General features: G+C 43.7%; 1 protein-coding gene across 1 annotated transcript in view; it reads right to left on the bottom strand.

The window, feature by feature from the left end:
• atp9a (ATPase phospholipid transporting 9A) overlaps positions 1 to 18,698 on the bottom strand; it is a 33,931-nt gene that overhangs the window by 8,103 nt on the left and 7,130 nt on the right. Inside the window, exons 5-21 of the mRNA XM_086213197.1 lie at positions 16,830 to 16,888; positions 15,811 to 15,862; positions 14,705 to 14,799; positions 13,231 to 13,311; positions 13,047 to 13,122; positions 12,481 to 12,557; positions 12,151 to 12,311; positions 11,901 to 12,043; positions 10,363 to 10,475; positions 9,560 to 9,769; positions 5,839 to 6,000; positions 5,218 to 5,310; positions 5,040 to 5,123; positions 3,326 to 3,496; positions 1,886 to 1,984; positions 602 to 691; positions 242 to 386 (exon numbers count right to left, since the gene is read on the bottom strand). Of these exons, the coding sequence (XP_086069323.1) occupies positions 242 to 386; positions 602 to 691; positions 1,886 to 1,984; positions 3,326 to 3,496; positions 5,040 to 5,123; positions 5,218 to 5,310; positions 5,839 to 6,000; positions 9,560 to 9,769; positions 10,363 to 10,475; positions 11,901 to 12,043; positions 12,151 to 12,311; positions 12,481 to 12,557; positions 13,047 to 13,122; positions 13,231 to 13,311; positions 14,705 to 14,799; positions 15,811 to 15,862; positions 16,830 to 16,888 (1,911 nt within the window). The remainder of the gene's footprint in view (positions 1 to 241; positions 387 to 601; positions 692 to 1,885; positions 1,985 to 3,325; positions 3,497 to 5,039; positions 5,124 to 5,217; positions 5,311 to 5,838; positions 6,001 to 9,559; positions 9,770 to 10,362; positions 10,476 to 11,900; positions 12,044 to 12,150; positions 12,312 to 12,480; positions 12,558 to 13,046; positions 13,123 to 13,230; positions 13,312 to 14,704; positions 14,800 to 15,810; positions 15,863 to 16,829; positions 16,889 to 18,698) is intronic.

The following is an 18,698-nucleotide window of genomic DNA, read 5'->3' as shown; positions in this document are numbered from 1 at the left end:
GCTGAGAGGCTACTTGCTTATTTGTGTAGTGAGTGTAGTGCAGCCTGTGGGGGTTTGTAGTACAGCTTGCGGTGGGCAACATGTGAATGTACCAGTATTTATTATTAAATATGTGATCGTCCAGCCACATCAGGCTGGCTAGTGAGATAAAGACAGACTATGGGAACGCTGAGAATTTGATTGCTGCATATCAAAACCACATGATCTTTAGAGTGAATCCGCTGTTTTCTTTCCTCCTCACCTACAGCACAGGTGAGTTTGCCTGTGCGCTCCTGCAGCAGCCGGACTATCTGAGCCTTCTGAGTCGGGGCACATCGGCAGCAAACCACAGCGGGACACTGACATGCCAGCTCCATGAATTCATACTCGTAGTACTTCAGACAAACCTGCGTGAGACCCAGCAGAGAAGGCAGGTGAGCAACTCAGACCTCCACACTGAACTGGGACCTCAACGGACCTAGAGCGGTTTAGAGAGGGCCTCTAACCACAGATACCACTTCCAGAGACGCTTCAGTTCAGGGACATTATCAAGCTTCACATATAAAACATGTCGCTTTCTTAAAAAGAGATAAGTCAGGGTGCAGACGCGAGAAGAGTTCACCTCAAGTGAGTCCCCCGATATCACCAGGGCGCAGTCGTGTTTCCTCCTGAAGGCGTTGAGCTCCAGGTGGGCTTCCCCTCGTGTTGTCACCTGACGCAACAACAACCACACTTACACATAAAGGCGCTTAAGGAAACACACAATATTATCACGCAGGACAATCTGTCAGCATTTGCATCCTCATAGTTATCAGCTGTACCAATGTGTAACAGCAACCGAGGCGCTCAGAGGAATGGCGCAAACAAAAAAAAAAACTAAAAAACATACTTTCACTCAAGGAAACACTGATCTGATTTTAAATTGAAATTTTCATTTCAAAAATCATTTTTATCATCGTCTACGTTTTGTTGTATTGTTATAGTGGATCAAAATAATAAAAAAACACATTCTGCTATTTTTTTTGTAATCATGACGTCCAATAGCATGCTTTGCAATAAAGCCAAAAGCAAACTCCTAAACATCTCAGTAGACTAATTCTATTGCTATCTCGGATGCAAAGGGAAGTTGGCATGTAGGAAAATATGTAGATATTCAATCAACTTCAGCAACCCCGCCGTAACTGTGTCAGGTTCAAATATAGACTTAAAAAATCTCCAAAAATGCAGCACTGACAAGGCCTGGTATTAAGCTGTCAACAAGAGTTATGCTCTGGTACAAATATCCTTCGACCGCTGGCTATTCATACGTCATTCCAGATCAGGACACTGGAGGTGACCAGGAAACTAATCCAGATGTATGCGTTGCAGGCCCAGTCAGCACTCCCCCGTCCACTGGGACAGAGGTTTTAAAGATGTGCCAACCATTGTTATTCTCTTCCAGTAACCGCAGTTGTACGCAAATTGTAACCTTCCTATATGGCAGGCTCTCCTGCTCTGGCAGCGCTCCAGAGGGAAAAGCAGAGGGGGGGGACAATCAAAGAGCCGAGAGAGAGAGAGCCTGAAACCTGCAAAACAAATTAGGAAGTGAGTCCTGTGCATGTTCCCTCTGGGAGTGGTTCAGCTGGTTTCTCTTCTATGTTTGAGTGAAGGCCTGTTTGTTCTCTTTGACAGTGGCTTGGATGCTTTCGCTGGTGGGAAGTGATTTATTCAGCTGTGGTGCTGGCTGCGCCTGCATGTACAGGGCCGTATGACCACGAGCTAATGCGTCTCGGCTGCACGGTGGATGGATACCAGCGGATTGACCGAAAACTCAGCGCGGTGTTGACCTGAGATGAACTGCGCGGTCGTGAAATCAGTAATTAGCCACTTGATACGTACATATAGAGAGGGAAGGTCCTGCACTTACAGGTCTGAAGACGTGGATGTCCTGGTTGCGAGTGATCAGATGCGCGTTCTTGGCGGTGCATGTGGCCGTCTCCAGCTTGTCTCCCGTCAGCATCCAAACCTTTACAGAAACAAAAGAATGACATGTAGCAAATACAATTCACATATTGGCACATCTCACACGTTTGAAGTGTAATTCACTCAGACTTGTGTATGAGTGAAAGGTGGTCTGAATTACATCAGTAAACACGAGATCAATTCCTCAGATTAACGTCTGTAATCACCGACTTGATCTAGCAACTTCTAGCTGTTCCCTGTTAGGAGCAAACATGCTTGGCTTTGTTTAGTACTCGAGCTTCAGACAGAGGACAAACACACGTCGTCACATAGATTTGTATCACAGCCCCTGAACTCTTGTCTCCCACTCTGGATGTTTATGAAGAGTCGCAGCACAGAATTGAAATAACTGAGGAGGCAAAATCTTCATTCCGACCTCGACAGACGCGAGGAGTTTTCATCTCATTTGCTAAGCTGTGGGTAAATCTACGGAAGATTTCTGCTGCCTTGCATAGTCTGCATCTCAAAAGATGAAATACGGCTGTTAAAAACTATATATGTACATTATATATGTTTTTCCCAATCATAGCTGACAGAAAAACAAATATCTTTGTGGTTTTATTTTAATATTTCTGTTCACTATCTTTGTTGCAGGCCGAACTGAAAGGCTGTGGTCGCCGTCTGTTCCAGAAAATGGCATCTACCTTAATCTGGATGATCGACTGAACACAAGTTTTCATTTCATTCCTACTCCAAAAACAAACCCCGTGACAAAGTCGGCGTCACCTTCAGCAGAGTCTTCCAGCGAGCTACAGGAAGACTGGATGTAAAAAGTGCATAACTGGTGTGTCTTCCAGTACCATTGGCCTCCAGTATACTGGGACGGACTGGAATGTCGAGTGAGGACTGAAGGCTACGACACAGATTGATGGCACATTTGTTTCAAAAAATATACTTGTTTCTAAACACAGTTGTACAATTTGAAAACATATCTAATGTCAGTACAATCGTTTCAATTAAAAAAACGCATTCAAATGTTTATGGTGAGATGAATGTGGGGATTCCAATCAACATAGGACCCTTAGAACAGGGCGTGTAGGCAGGACATCTCTGCCAGCGTTTTTCTTTTCAAATCCTAAAACTTGAATAATGCACATTTGCGCAATATGAAAACTGAAGTCGGCCATGTTGTGATTTTGATTGCATTCAGGTTAGTTTTGCAGCGCTATTTCTAAACATACAACTCATGAAAACACAAAGTAAACCCGTGCAGTTTTTCATGCTAAAGGGGGAACTGAACAAGACCCAGTCACATATGTAAATGTCAAAAACACTGGTCTTGTTTCTGTGTTTGGTTTTCAGAGTTTGCTGCTACTGCCGGCTACCATCCATCTGCCCTCCAGACCTTGATGCCTGCATTTCGGAGGATCTCCAGGGTGGGCCTGACATCGGTCTGGAGCTGGTCCTCCACCCCGGTGAGACACAGGAGCTCCATCTCCATCTCCAGACTCTCGATGACTGTGGCCACCTTCAGGGAGCGGTCGTGGACGCTGAGCTTGGCCTGGACGTACCGCGCCTGCACAGCAGCGGAGGGGAGTAGGAACAGTTGGCACGAGAGGAGATGAATTTAATTTAAATACGCTAAAATCATTGAAAGACCAAAGAAGGGAAAGAGCCAGGAAAAGAAACAAAAATATCAAGATGGCCACCAGCTGTGGCAGACACAACAAACACAGGCAGAAATGCGTTTAAAAGAGCCACAGGGAAGCCTCATGCAGCCTGCATACATTAGCAGAATGCTGCAGACAGAGATTAAACTGTGTGCATGATGAATACGCGCCATTGAAGAAACTTCCATGCCAAATATCAAAGTTTCAGTTTTAATATAAACACGCAGCCCTGAAAGCTACGTTGTTGTAGAAAGTCACTCTCAGAGCAGACCCCATCAATTAGTTAACGCCCATCTTTGGCACTCCACCTCCGGGGCAAATTGCGAATGAGATAACGCCAAAACAATCTGAGAGTGACTCATACATTAACACAAACTGTGTGTGTGACTCAGCGGGTGACTCACTGCTGCCCACCAGCTCTGCTCACACCATTATACACTTGTGACATGGGCCTGGGGCTGACGACTGCAGAGGAGACGGCCCTGCCCTGCTCAAACAATGAGTGGAGGCGTGTGTGTGTGGGGAGGGTGGGGGGCATCTGGACTGTGGGGGTCAGGCTTGAGTCAAATTACCCACCAACAAACACAGCATTATCACTATATTTGTACGCTGAGTGTAATTTAAGAGCATGCACAGTTGCAACAGGCCACTTTAACAGACTACTGTTGTTCCGGCACAGAAGAACCAGAGACGAATCATTTTACTCAAGGAAGCCAAGTCCACCTCTGGGACTGTAGGTGGTGGTACGCCCCCCGACAGCTGGTGGCTGGCAGACTTTCTTGCAAATGACCATTTGTGTCGAACAAGTTTGCGAGTGTCAGCAAAGAGTATTTCAGAAAAAATTGACAGCTTTTTAGGGCTGCACATAACTTCTCCAAAAAAAACGTGACATTTTCACCCGAGCTTCAGCCGTGATGGTAGCTCCCTTGATCGCGCGGTTCTAGGCTAACTACTGCAGGAGAACTTACAGAACACGCACACAACACCGAGGCCAAAAAGCAGAACACGATACATGCCTGTATTTGAACGTGTTGCTTGTACATTTGTGTTCATGTCCTTTTTGAGACAGCATCATTAAGCTTAGAGTTACTCTTGAGCGGAGGCCTCGTCTCTCGGGTCCACTTTTTTTACTGTAATATTTTTTTGAACATTTCCTTGTCTGCTCCCGACCGTGAAAAGAAAAGAAAGCATAAATCCATCCTTAATGGGATTATCTGGGTATTTTAGTCCAATATAATGGGATTTCAGTTAGATTAACATGTTTATTTGTATTTTAAAATCCAGGTTCTAGTTGGAGTAACATCATCAATGTACTTTTTCTAACATCCTGGATCAAGCCCACTGTTTCTGTATTTTTAAAGCTAGAGGTTTTGCTACACAAATTACGCTCAAAACACAATTCTACTTCAAGCCCGTCAGCCCTGGAAGATCTCATCACAGTCCACTTGCCTCAAAGTCTTGATACTGCTCCTCTGTCAGGGACTTCTTGGAGACCACGAGGACCCTCAGACCTTCCCTGGCCATGTTTCCACACTAGAAAAGAGAGACGGCAACATCTGGATTCAGCAGGTTGTCGAGCGCACCAGTCTGTGAGTTTGTTTTAGCAGATGAAGACGGTGAGCTCTACCTCTTCTTCCAGCCAGTCGTTATACTGGACGATGCCTGCCATCACCACGTCGGCGCCCTTCATGTAGAACGTGATCTCTCCTGTTGATTCATCCTAGAGAACAACCGCTCTGAGTCAATCAACTGTGAGAGACGGACCTGAGAACTCCAACTCTACTCAGGAGGAAATCGTTGTTCCACAGGAGCCTCAGAAAACATGCTCTTATTTTGGGATGTTTTGTTGTCTAGGAAAGGCATATCTTATTTTCATGTTCACAAAATAAGTGTGTATGCAAAATATTATTTTCATCACGGGGAAGTTTCTAAATCCCAGGCTTCCTGTGATCAAACCAAGCCAAAAAAAATATTAGTCATCAGACTTAGTCAGAGTTCATTACAAGTTGAGGTTTTCTCAGCCATGAAACTTCATAGAAAGGTCTTCTTCTTTTGCTTTTATGGTTAAAACCGGTGTCAATCCGCCTCTTAGCAACAGCCGCTGGTCTCAAATGACTATAATTGAGGGCCAAATACAAAGTACACAATCGATTCTGCCAATGTAGCTCAGGTGAATAGCAAAAACAAATCCACTGAACGGACAGAAGACCCATTTAATCACAACCAACACAATGATCGCTGCGCTCACTCGAACGATGATGCCCATCCTCTTGCTCTCGTAGGTGAAGGGGAATATCTGCAGGATGGTGAAGTTCAGGATTTGTCCAGTAGGTGTCCGCAGCTGCATGGAGGACTGGTCTCTGCCTACCAGGGTCAGACCCACGCTCTCAGTCCACTGCACCAGCGACACCTAGCAGAACCAAAGTGGAACAGGTTTAGGACAGATGGACAAGATACAGTACATACGTACAGCTGAATATAAGGAATGAAAAATAGACAAAGAATTACTGTGAAAGGTTTCTGAACACAGCCAGAGGCAAGAAAGGCTCTGCATTATTGTTCTCATTGACAGACAGACAGACAGACAGACAGATATAGTAAGTATATAAACTGAACCATTCTTGCTGTACCTTAACTAACTAATTTCCTGTCCATTTCCAGGTTACATCTTGCTAATTTGATCGTATAATCATCGTATTAATCATATTTTTCCAGTGTTTTTGAAAGTAATAGAGGGAATTTGTTGAGGGGAAATAGTGATTAGCAAAAAATGGGAAAATAAAAAAATAATATAAAAAAACAACACACACACACAAACCAAATAACAAAAAAAAAAAGAAAGTGTCATAAATACATGAAAATAAAGGTAATGTATTTTATTCTTCATTTATGAAGGTAAACAATATGTTTATTTATATATATATATATATATATATATATATATATATATATATATATATATATATATATATATAAATAAAAATATCTTTGGTATTTATAAAAAAAATGTGAGGGTCAGACCTCAAAATCTGGATCCCACTGTTTAAGCGTTTGTGTGAACACAGTCCAGCTTCATTATCTGGAGCTATAAGGGTCCTGATTGAGTGAATCACTTCATAAAGGGGGTCTGCTGCTAAATGAGTAACTTGAGAGTCCAAAAGACGGAAAACTTTTTTTGAAAAAAAAGTTTTTTTTGGCAACATATTATTCTGATTCAGACCCACGCAGCAGGAGTGACCGCCGCTCAGATTTTGAATTAATCTGATGGCAACGTCATTAATGTCCATATGATCTTCCATTACTTGAATTACAAGGGAAAGAGAAGCTGAGGAGGTTGTCAGAAAGCACAGTAACCATCCAGCCTTGATCAATAGCTGAAGCATTTTCAGCACTCAGGACTATCGATTGATAAACTCCAGCCATGTCCATTTCTGAACTGAAAATATTGTTTTTGTTTGTTCTCATCTGAAGGACACGACAGCAGACAGCATCCATTAATGTATTGTCGATGCGGCTGCGTTGGTCTTTGTGAGGAGACAAAGAGGGGAGATGAATTGCCCAATAACTTCCAGACCAGAAGCCCACTGGTCCCCTGCCCACCGGCCAATTCATCATCCATCTTCTGACAGGACTAATAGCAGAGTGGTCAAACGGGCACAGGCGACGGAGGACAACAAAGATCACCATGGTTCAATTCAACAGTTTAAAACACATTTTGTGGTTCTGAAGTTACTTATTTTGGAAATAAGTGACCGAGTTGTCGGACAATAACTGGCCAGGAGCACTTTAACGTCAGACTACCGTCATGTTTGTCATCCAGGTTGGGAAATATGAAGATTGTGCTTAGTCACAGTCTAGAAATACTCACTGTGGAGGCATTCTTGGACCTGGCGTCCACCGCTGTAGCACCACATTGTGATGGCAGCATCTGGTTTTCATTAAGATCTGTTCAATTTTATTTATACAGCGTCAAATCTAAAAAAAAACTTTGGCTGCGATGTTCTCCTCAGCTGAATAATGCTGTATTCAGCTGTCTTGACTCAGAACCACCACACCGGTGACGAGCTTTTATGAGCAATGCGATTCACATATCAACACTCCTTGGTGAACTAAACAATAATGCCCAATAATATAAGGACATCCTTCAAAAGTGACCAATAGCAGGTAGTAAAAATATCAGTTCTGACAGCCGCGGTTAAAAGAGTGTATTCAACAGTCATTGTGTCAACAGCCACAACCAGTTCTATATACAGACTTCCTGTAAGCTGCAGGGGAGCTCAATCTTGGTCTAGATTTTATCAAACTGACACAATGCACCTTTCAGAGCTCAGACACACCAACCAATTAGGCTAAAAGTCTGTCCAGTGGCACATAAAACGATGAAAAAAACAAAATCAGCAGCGGCACGAACCAACAACTGCAGGTCAGTGCTTTAATCAGGACAGATGCATTGGCTCCAGCAAGTACCTTATCAAAGAGGAAATTCAAAAGGGGATAAGTGCAGTTGGCTGGGGAGCACATTAAGGAAATCCGTATTTATACTGCAGGAAATGGATCGAGTCGAATTCTGCAGAGTTCTTCCTGATGTTCAAAGAATTTATATCGATCAAGGACACAAACGTGGGATGCCATTTGGCCTGTAAATGTTCAAGGAAGAGGAGAGCGAAGACACTTAAGACAATGACCTTGAGTGGCAGGCACCCAGACGTCTCCATACGAAGATCAGAAATCTGTCGTCCTGTCAGGCCCTGCGTGTTCCTCCTCAGGTTTGATTAGAATACATGCAAGGTTTTGAACGGGTTCTAGGTGTGTGCATGAAAAGAAGATGAAAGATGAAAAAAAGAATGAATCTATCATTCCTTGATGAAAAACTGAATAAACTCCAGGCACTCGAATCTACTAAAAACGAACATCCCACTGCGCAACGAAAACTCCAAGGTAGAAACTGCACATCCATGTGTTGAATAAACCCAGTGAACACTCCAAGTACATCGGGGCAGCAGCCAAACCAATCCTTCACACTGGGGGAGCGAAATCCTGTAACACCCAGTGTGTCTCAACATGAACGACTTGCTAAAAGAGAAGGTGGTTGCAACATACAACGTGAAAGGGACGGCAATTTACCACACAACAGTGACCAACGCTGCAACGGAAGAACCTAAAACACAGCTTCAGGGATAATCTCCATCCATAGAGTCATGCCTGCAAACACAACTCATCACTGGTCTACACTGAGCGCGTGCGGCCGGTACAGTCACATGATGAAACGCAGAACTGCACGGCAGCTCCTGGCACAGAGAGATCCTTACCTAATGTAGGTTGTTGTTGTGTAACCAACTGTACTGCTCTCTGCCCCCCACGGGGACAAGTAAAGTTTTCTGAATCGGAATCGGTACTGAATCAACTACTGCTAGTTGTGAGGTGGGACGAATCAGGGACTGGGAACTGCTGCGACTCAATCAGGGAGCAAAGTAGGTGTCATAAATCTCTGGTTCATGCCATTTATGTCAGTCCAGACATCTGAAAACTGGGTGTCTGAATGTTTTTTCCGTCACCAGAGACGTTTGCACATGAACAAAAGGCTGAAAAAAAGAGGAAAAGTTGCATTTCATAGAACGCCCCTGTGTGTGTTGACTGAAATGAGAAGTTTGACGCTAAAAATTCGTCATTTCTTCATCATAACTTGGATGATCTGATCATGTTTTGTATGTCAATTTCAAGCCAATAAGATTCAAACTATTAGATTCTGAAACACGACCATTTCTATTTGAAGACATGTCATCAGTTGGTGGGCGCGTGCCTCCGCCAAGGCAAAGTCTGCCAATCCAAAAACAAGAAGAAGAAAAGAACAACTGCAGTGTTTTGCTGTGCTAAACGGGTCTGACCACAAATTTACACACGGCATGGTGAATTTTGAAGCTAGTAATAACAGGGCTTCCAACAGCTCCGTCTGGCTCTTTGCTTCATACCTCGTCCGGACTTGCAGCTTGGTAAACTCTGCAGGTGTCTTCGTAGTGCTGCTCAGCCTCGGCCTGGTCCGTCACACCGTTGGACTCGTACGTGGGTGTCACGTTGTGCACCAGGGCGATGGCCTTCACAGCCTCGTGAACTCTGCTGCTGATGGTCTTGCGGACCTTTGTGGCCGCTGGCGTCCTGGAGGCTGGAAGGTCGTGGGTGGGCTGGAGATGAGTGCAAAAGAGGAGAGGACAGAAGGGAAATGAAAAGGCCTCAAAGTCTAATACACGTTTATGTTATGTTCAAGGAGATTTAATGAGACATTACGTGGTCTGAGCTATCAAATTCTGTCTTATGTACCCTACATAGAAAACACACAGACAACACACAGAGAACCGCTCACTCCTAAAGAGATGCATCAATAACCACAGATTCAATCGCTGCTGTCACAGTAGCCTGTAAGAACAACCAGATGTCTAAAGAACATATGAACAATTTGCATTGTGGCCTTGCTATTTTTAGAGGGCTGCGTGTTCAAGGGGTTAATGGCAGCGTCATTAAAGGAGTCCGGTCAGTGCTTCGCTTGTGGGCTAATCCTGTTTCCTGCTTCACTAACCTCTGGTGTCAAGGGGGACAAAGACTGTCATCTGAGGTCAGGAAGCATTCAACAAAACAATCATCACAAACTCATACGGGCCTTTAAAACAATGCTGCCGTTTGTTTGTTTTCCCATGCTTTCGGAATTTCAATCTTCTCTGTTTTTTCCTCATTTTCAGTTCCTTCTTCCCCTCGGCAGACTGCTGCAAAGGTTTTGTACCTGTGTGTAGGCGCTGAACACATGGCTCTGTACTTCGTCCATGGAGTCCATCCCGTACGCCACGGTGCCAAGATGGAGCCGCCGGAACACCATTTCGTTCTGGGTGAGAGTTCCTGGCAAACAGCACATTAAGGCATCCGGTGATGCGCCTCTAATCAATCCGGTGTGTCGCATCTGACACTCTGAATCATTATTTGCAGTGTATGTTGAGGAATCTGGCTGACATAAATGTTTTTGTCACGTATGGTGATTGTCAAAAAACTAAAAACACAAAAAAAAAAACCCACAAAGAAAACTGTAAGGAAGTCAGGAGCCTTCCTTTCAACGCTACACACAACCTCTATATCCTCACACTCACTTTAAAAGCGTTTCCGCCAGTATATCACAAGGACCTTCGGGGCCTCGCACATACATTAGCCTGACCTGTCGACCTCACCGGGCTTCTGGATGCGGAAATGGCCGATCATTTTATTGGGCATGAGGGCTGTAAATCTGACAGGTAACATCTCGCGCCTGTTGGCCTCTAAAGGTGTGTGTGTGTGTGTGTGTGTGTGTGGCTGGGAGAATTTGGGCTTTCTTTATCCTTTAAGGATCCAATACATGGCAGCTCTCTGAAAGCAGAAACTCTCCACTGCTGAGAAATAAACTACTGCTGCTGCCACTCAGCACTTTAACACACTCACACAGAGCTTCATTTAGCATCACAATCAATGGTTTTCGATACACGCTGCCTTTAAAGAGGCGTGTGTCCATCAACCTGATTTTGTGCATTGAAAACACGCAAAAAATTTTTAAAAAAAATAATCTTACAATGTTGCAAATGTTTCTACGCTTGTTTTGGCCATTTTTGAAAAAGAGTTCATCTGCATTTAGACCCGATGGGGAGCTGCGATCGTGTGTCTCTACGTGGTTTACGTTTGTGGACGTAGTTTGTGAACTGTAAGGACAGAACTTATTTCAGACTTATTTCTTTCCTTAGCCTTTACCGAGCCCTGCACTTCCTTTCTGCTGCAGTTTTTACTGCACTCCATAAGCGTATGCGTTTCACGTTTTACTCTTTTTGATGTGCTTCTCAGGATTTCATTTGCATCTGTGTCTTACAATATGAATTCTGGTTTCATTCTCTTTTCACATGATTTTCTCTCTTTGTTGTAAAGCATTCTGAGCTCAAATTTCTGTATGAAAAATGCTATACAGGCACATTTCGGTCTTACCATTATCAATATTAACATTTCGAAGCAGCGTCGAGATTTCAAATCAACTGACCACCAAAGTTGCAAAATACCTGAATGAAACGCTGACTCGTAGAGTCGGGAGATGACGTGGTTTTGAAACCTGAAAAACCACGTCATCTCCAGCGCAGCTCATGCCGCCCGCGTCTAAGTTTCGGTGAAGACAGTGCTCACACATCTCCTCCTCTATCAAGATCCATGGATATTTGATTGTTATTGTGTTTGCGGCTCTTTTCTCCATAATCGTGACAGACTGTGAAACGCCTGTCTCACCGCGAGCCTCGTGACGGGTGTCTTTAGTCGAACCTGTTTTGTCGGTCAGCAGGTAGGAGATCCGTCCAAGCTGCTCAGGTATGGTACTCGCCCTCACCACCGTCCCAGGTATCTTCGAGTCCTTCTTAATCATCCAACTGAAAACCATCTTTCCCATGTCCAGATTGACTCGCAAACTGCATCGAGTTAAGAAAGAAAAAAAAACCCAGACAAAATGAGTGCTCTCTTCCTCCTTATACATACAGACACTTCAGCGTAAAGGAAAAATTTGTGAATCTCCCACCTAATGGGGACGATGTTAGAGAAGAGCAACAGGAAACGCAGGATCTGGAGGTACCAACGACCAGCGAAGTGCTGGAGGGCCACCATGACCAGTGACACCACCACCAAGGCCCCAAACAGGATCTTAGTCAAACAGTTCACCTCCAAGTCAAACAAACCCACCTACCAGGACCAGTAGGTACAGACGGGAGGAGATGAGAGGAACCACAGGTCAGTGTCAAAGATCATCTATTTATTCATTCAATGTTAAATAAAGTAGTCAAGGGTGAATTTAGTCCCACAAATAAATACATATGGTTCAGCGTCAGTCTTGAGGCTTACACTACTGTACCTTGTGCCTGGGGTTGGAGGTGTTCATGACACTGCGCAGCTCCTTGCCTGTGTAAATCACAACCCCCACCACTGTGCCTGGAACCAGCGAGAGAAAAAATACCCTTAAAAAAAAAAAAAAAAGGAAAGAAAGAAAGAAAGAACGTCCCCAGGCCAATATAATAAAGAAACAACATAAAACATAGTATGTCAGGAAGATGTTTCCCAGACACATAATCGAGAGATGAATAGACTTGTTAAAATGAGGAATGACATTCGGAATATAAGATGCAGATTTCCAATTATATAATGGATAACACATGTTAGCTTGGGTTAAAGTGGATTCGCTCTCCTGAGGGGAAAAAAAAACACACACGCACACACACACACACACACTTATTTCACCATTACAGCTAGCCGTGCCAGAGCTACTGTATCTAAAAAAGTGACCCATTAGTTTTTCTGCTTGTTTAGACAACTTTTCAAATTAAAAGTGGTGAAGGGAGCAACTTCGGTGTGGCTCTTGAAGCTAAAAGCTGGTTCTGGTTACATCCTGGTCATTAGCTGCACCAGCGGTCTGACATTTACCAGAGGCGACGACGGTGCTGGCCCACAGGGTGTTCTCAATACTGAGGCTCTCACTGACTGGAGGGTCTCCGTCTTCCTGTAACAGTTGATGCGACATGCAAATATGAACCGTACGATGAGGAGCAGAGAGAGACAGCAGCATCACACAAGAGCAGAAAATGAACTGAAATGAACGCTCACTCACCCTGGTGAACGTTCCGATAAAGTTGTGGATATCAATGTTTGGTTCTTCTGCATAAACGTAGGATCGGATTTGTAGAAGGTCCTGTGAGATATCAACACGACTTTAATAATCTTTTTCCTGATTTCAGCAGGGTTAAACATTATGTACCGATCTTAAACTGACTTCTTCTGATTAACAGCGCCGCTCACGGAGTTGAGAATCTTGCTTGATTGTTTTGACTCACTGGTTTATAGCATTGTACATAAACAAAAAAAAGGAACATCCTTATATGCTTGCCTGAAAAACATGGCAGTTGTCTTTTTTGTATGCAAAGACGCATTGTTGTACAGTCGAAAACAGGCCGTAACCAGGGGCGACGGATGACCACATCAGCCCAAGAGAGTTCAACAGTCGATGTGGGTGAGATGCCATTACCTCCATCAACCAGTGACTGCTGCTACTGGCGGTCTGTTTGCAAGACTTTCATGAAATTTTGCAGAGCTTAGCCTGAGGATGAGTTGATTTTGATATCGGCCGATATTTGATTTATGTCATCTCTCCTCCGTGCTCTCTGAATGTCATCGGGTTTTCTAGAGTAATCACTTGCGCTATAAAATATTCCAAATGTGAACATTTCCCAGAGCCTGACAAAAAGGCGTCAAGGTTTCTTGTTTTGTACGACTTTCAGCTCAGAACCCCAAAAATAGAGGTGCCACACACACACACACACACACACACACACACACACACACACACACTAATATATCAATCCAAGCACAGCTAAATTTAAATAGGTTTCAAATTCAACTCTTATTTTTATAGATGTTACAAAACTTTTTTTTCTTTTCAACAAATTTTGATCTCTTTGGTTTGTTTATGGAAGTCATTTTGCAACCACAAACTCCATTTGAGCCTCATGACTTCCCGGGGGGTCCCGACCCCCACGTTGAGAACCTCTGTCATAGAACACAAAGACAACACACTCAACTTGTACTTCTTCACTTCCCTTGTAGGCTTGTAAATCTGTCTGTCAATAAAAGCCAATAAACCCTTCATGTAATCCGGAATTATCGATCGCCACATACCAGAACATGGATTCCATTCTATGATAACAGTCCTCGCACCTATCAGGATGGATGATTGTAATCACATCATCAAAACATCATCAGGGTAGTGGGTTTTTTTTCCCCCCAAACTTTTTGAGGTATCAAAGTTTCCTTTAAATCTAAGTTGAAAATGAGCTTTTACTGCCAGACAATGAAATCTAGAAGTACGTGCGTCGATGTTTTCATGAGGTCTGGACCTGGTGTGAACCTTTGTCCTCATGTAGGTCTCTAACAAAGCCCAACCTCCCCACCCACGACTGCTCTGTACTAATGAAAGACGTTCCTCTTGGATCGCAGCAGCAGCAAATAATTACACCATTTTAGCGCCGCTGTAAAATATAGCTCCTCTTGCATCCTTACAACCTCTGAGTCTGCAGTTTGAGACTCACGGCAGCAGTTGGCAGCCTCTGTGTGCAGGCCACTGGGAGGCGTAGTTTCCAGTCAGTCTCTCCATCCAGCTGGTCAGTTCGGAGGAAGCAGGAGCCTGTGAGGGAGAGAGCAGGAGCTGATGTCTGAGGGAAGCATATTCACCCCTAGGGGGCAACAATAATTAAACTTTCAGCACATGAGGAGGCATCACAGGCTCTGTTTTTGATGACAACAGAAAGCACGTTTTTATCAGACTTTATACTGACGGTTACTCTTAATTCTTGCCTGATCTCGACATTTAGAGGTTCCCCGTTTGAATAATCCCACAAAAAGAGATCAAAACAATTCAGCAAGGAGTCACGCATGAATGGAAGCAACTTTTGTGAAAGGGCCTGATTTGCACATTATTGCGGGGGTCAAGCAACAACTGAAGTGGATACATCCATCAAAGCCCATCCCCCCGCTGGCCTGCATTGGGTTCCCCTGCCCAAAACCCTGGCCAAGCCACTTTATAATTGACCTAATGGCCTCCACATGGAAGAGAGATAACCAAACACTATTTCCAGTAAAGCAAAGCTGTTATTTCCCTCCCTTGAGCAGGAAGTGGCAACAACAACAACAGCATGCATCAAGTTACCCTGCTGAAAATCAAGCAGCTCCTCCCTCATATTTGATTTTTGTGCTGTGCCTCGGCTGTGTTTTGTATATGTGCAAATAAACAATGCAATTGTGCCAATCCTGACAAATCTTATCCTAATCCATATTTGATTATTCAGATGAAGCGTCCTCCACTCATCGCTCTAGTTGATTTTTGTGTCCCCCAAATGTACTTTGCATTTTCTTCTCATTTGAAAGACAAAATTAGTCCGAGACATGGAGAAGATTTTTAAGATAACAATGTTTCATGGAGCTCCACATCACACCAGGCTTTGAGTGACAGTATAGTACTGGACCCAATTACAATTTAGACATTATAGGACTTCCTGTCCTGGCTCAGGGCTAATCCCTGCACCTCAGCGCCTTTTTAAACAAGTCATTTCCCCGGTCGACCAGCCAGCCAGCCAGCCAGCCAGGCAGCCAGGCAGGCTGTTGTGGAGATCTGGATGAATGACCTGCAGATGTTTACCATTTCTTTCAGAGGTCCTTAAAAAGATCATGTCAGCAGGGACACGCTGGTTCTACAAAGAAAAGGCAGAAAGAAAAACATCACTTCAACATCACTTCCTGATCCTGCAAGTTTCCCCCTCCTCCCCTCTCCTCCCCCTCCTCCTCGAGTCTTTTAACTGTATAAGACTTTTAGCCTTTCCAGCTTTCAAGTGCCACATTACTGGCAGTTAGTCATTCAAAATAATAAGACCTCCAGCAAATCATCCTATCGTGGCCTGACCGAGACCCTGACCAGGTTTGACACTCTGCCTGACCTGGTCCACCCATTACACCACTCCAAAACTCCAATCCCCCCCATTCGATTCATCTTGAAAGGCTCCCCGAACATGAACGGTGCATTTATTATTGCTAAATGATCCATAGTCTAATAAAGAGTTTGTTATGGCTCTTGACATGTGGCTTCATTTTAAAAACAAAAAAAACAAAAACCCAAAGCTTTTCCTTTTCTCAGCTACTGCTTCCCCCCGATGAGTTCACACGTCTGCAGTGTAAGCCACATAACTCTGAATCCCTCCGTCATATTAGTGAAGTGTGTAGGACAACACGTGTGACCTTTTCCTTCAGCTGCGTTTGAAATGAGTGATTGAGAGGGAGGGAAACTGAAGACTCTCTTCTCATATTTCACGTGTGCAGGAGAATCCACCGGAGCAGCGACACGACAGATTCCCCCGAAAGCTGAGACCGACTTAAAACTACAAGTACGGTTTCAGAAATGGAAAAAATAAATAAAACTTAATTGAGTTTGTGTTTACGATCTAATTAAAGGCATTTTAGGGCCCCGTCTGTTCTGTACGTATTGAGTTTGACGGGCTGAAGCTCAGCATTGATCAGGAAATGACAAAAATCTTTACTAACTCCCTTCACCTCAGCCGCTAGTCCAGCACAAAGATTAACAACCCCCTCATTATTTTCTGTCATATAAACGGGAACTTGACGGTCCTAAAAAGCAAAACTACTCACAGATGTGCATTCACAAACCTTCTCCACAATTATAAGGTCGCCGACTTGAATACTGCTGCTTTTAACCTTCACCGTGCCTGAAACACACAACACATTTTCAAGTTAATGAAGTATTTAGTAACACAGTTAAATTATACAGCATATGTTTTATAAGACAGTATTATGAAAAGGAATGCAAGTCATTCACTTCATCTTTTTAGATACTCATGACTGATTTGGAAGCATTTTAAGGCAAAGTTTGGATTTTTTTCCCCATCAAGTATTTCTCGAGCATCCAAAAAAAATCTAGTATTTTGGTAGAGCTGGGTATCATTCAGAATTCTTCAGCGCTGATACGTTTATCAATACAGGTTCCTGAATTATGTATGCTTTTGATAAACTTAAAACTACATTCGACATGATAAACTAAAAACGGTTTTGTGGGATGAAAATATCAACCGATTCAACGAAATCTGCTTCAACCTTCTGTCTTTGTTTCAGCTCTGCAGTTTTATGTTTCAGCATTTTTCCCCCCTCAAAGCACTTGAACAATGTAAAAAAAAAAACAACAACCACGAGGTGAAATTTACTCTTGAGGTATTGACATTCGGTGTATTTGGCAGGGCTTGCACAGCAGTGCTGCAGCGGGTCAGTCAGGGGCGGCCTGAGTCTCGGAGTTGTCCCTGAGCTGCAGCGGCGAGTTCAGGAGGTAATTTTCCATCCAGATTTAAAGGAATGTGGGGGAGTTGAGCCTTTTTCTCTCATTCCATTTGGAATTAACAGGCAAATTTGTTTGGAAGAGATCACTGACCCTTGACCTCTGGCATGACCTCAGGCCTTTGCATATGCAAGACATTAAAGCACATTAATATTGCAATGCATTAGGGTTCATGGGAATTCACATTTGTGCTCTGCTGCATAAATGCAATAAAATTTTACAAAAGACAGGACAACAAAGGGAGACTGTCACACAGCAGCTCTGGTGGCTACGGGGCTCCTGCGTCCTCTCTGAGGGCAAATTCAAGCACTTTTTAAGCATTTTTCAGGCACAATTGCAAGCTTTTCCTGCAAATTTCCAAATCACAGCTTAAACTGACCAGGGTGGTGTTGCATCAAATCTTCTTGAAAAAATTATATCAACCCAAAAACTGCTGCTACAATTTATGAGGCATAATTGCGTGGGGGTTAGCTTAGCACTCAAGACTCGACGACACGCCCGATCAAGACCCAGATTATTACAGAGGAAGAACTTCACAGTTCGATCCGAGCTGCATCTGAAGTGCATGGTGTGAACCAGTCCTTTGGCCTTCACCAGATCACATCTTTTTCTCTCCAGTCAGGTGGATTAGTCGCGTCCAAACACTCCCAACCCCTCCACAAGACACAGTCCTCACACACCCAGAGTCACTCTGAGATGTGATTGGAGTGTCCAGACTGGGAGGCATCTGTGGAAATCTTCTGACTGGAATCAGATTTCAAACCAGCTCCAAATCTGGTTTGAGTCTTAAATCTCCAAACTCAAGTGCCATTCGAAGCCCTGACTGAGACATTCACTGTTAAAAGTGCTGCATTACAAGCACTTTTTAATGCTTGAAAATTCTACGCATAAATTTTTTTTTTTCCCCAGGGAATTCTCTGGCAAACATCCTATTCTATGCAGAAGAAAAGAAGAAGACCTGCGTGACTTGGAAAAGTAGAAACTTTTTTTTTTTTTCTTTCAAATATGTCACCCAAACCAGAATGTAAGCGCAACAAAACAACACCTTCAGTAAAGATCGTATAAACCTGCAGATATGCACGGGGGCTGCTATCACGGAGGCAACCAGTCATTGTGTTTATGGGTAAAACAAGCTGCCACATCAAAGGGGCAAAGTGATGGAAACCACAAGAGGTCTCCTGCTTTTTATA

The sequence above is a fragment of the Aulostomus chinensis genome, chromosome 9, assembly GCF_037954235.1.
Source record: "Aulostomus chinensis isolate RoL2024-O1b breed Wild chromosome 9, RoL_Achi_v1.0, whole genome shotgun sequence".
In the NCBI taxonomy this organism is placed as follows: domain Eukaryota; kingdom Metazoa; phylum Chordata; class Actinopteri; order Syngnathiformes; family Aulostomidae; genus Aulostomus; species Aulostomus chinensis.
This window is presented reverse-complemented; position numbering and strand designations above follow the sequence as displayed.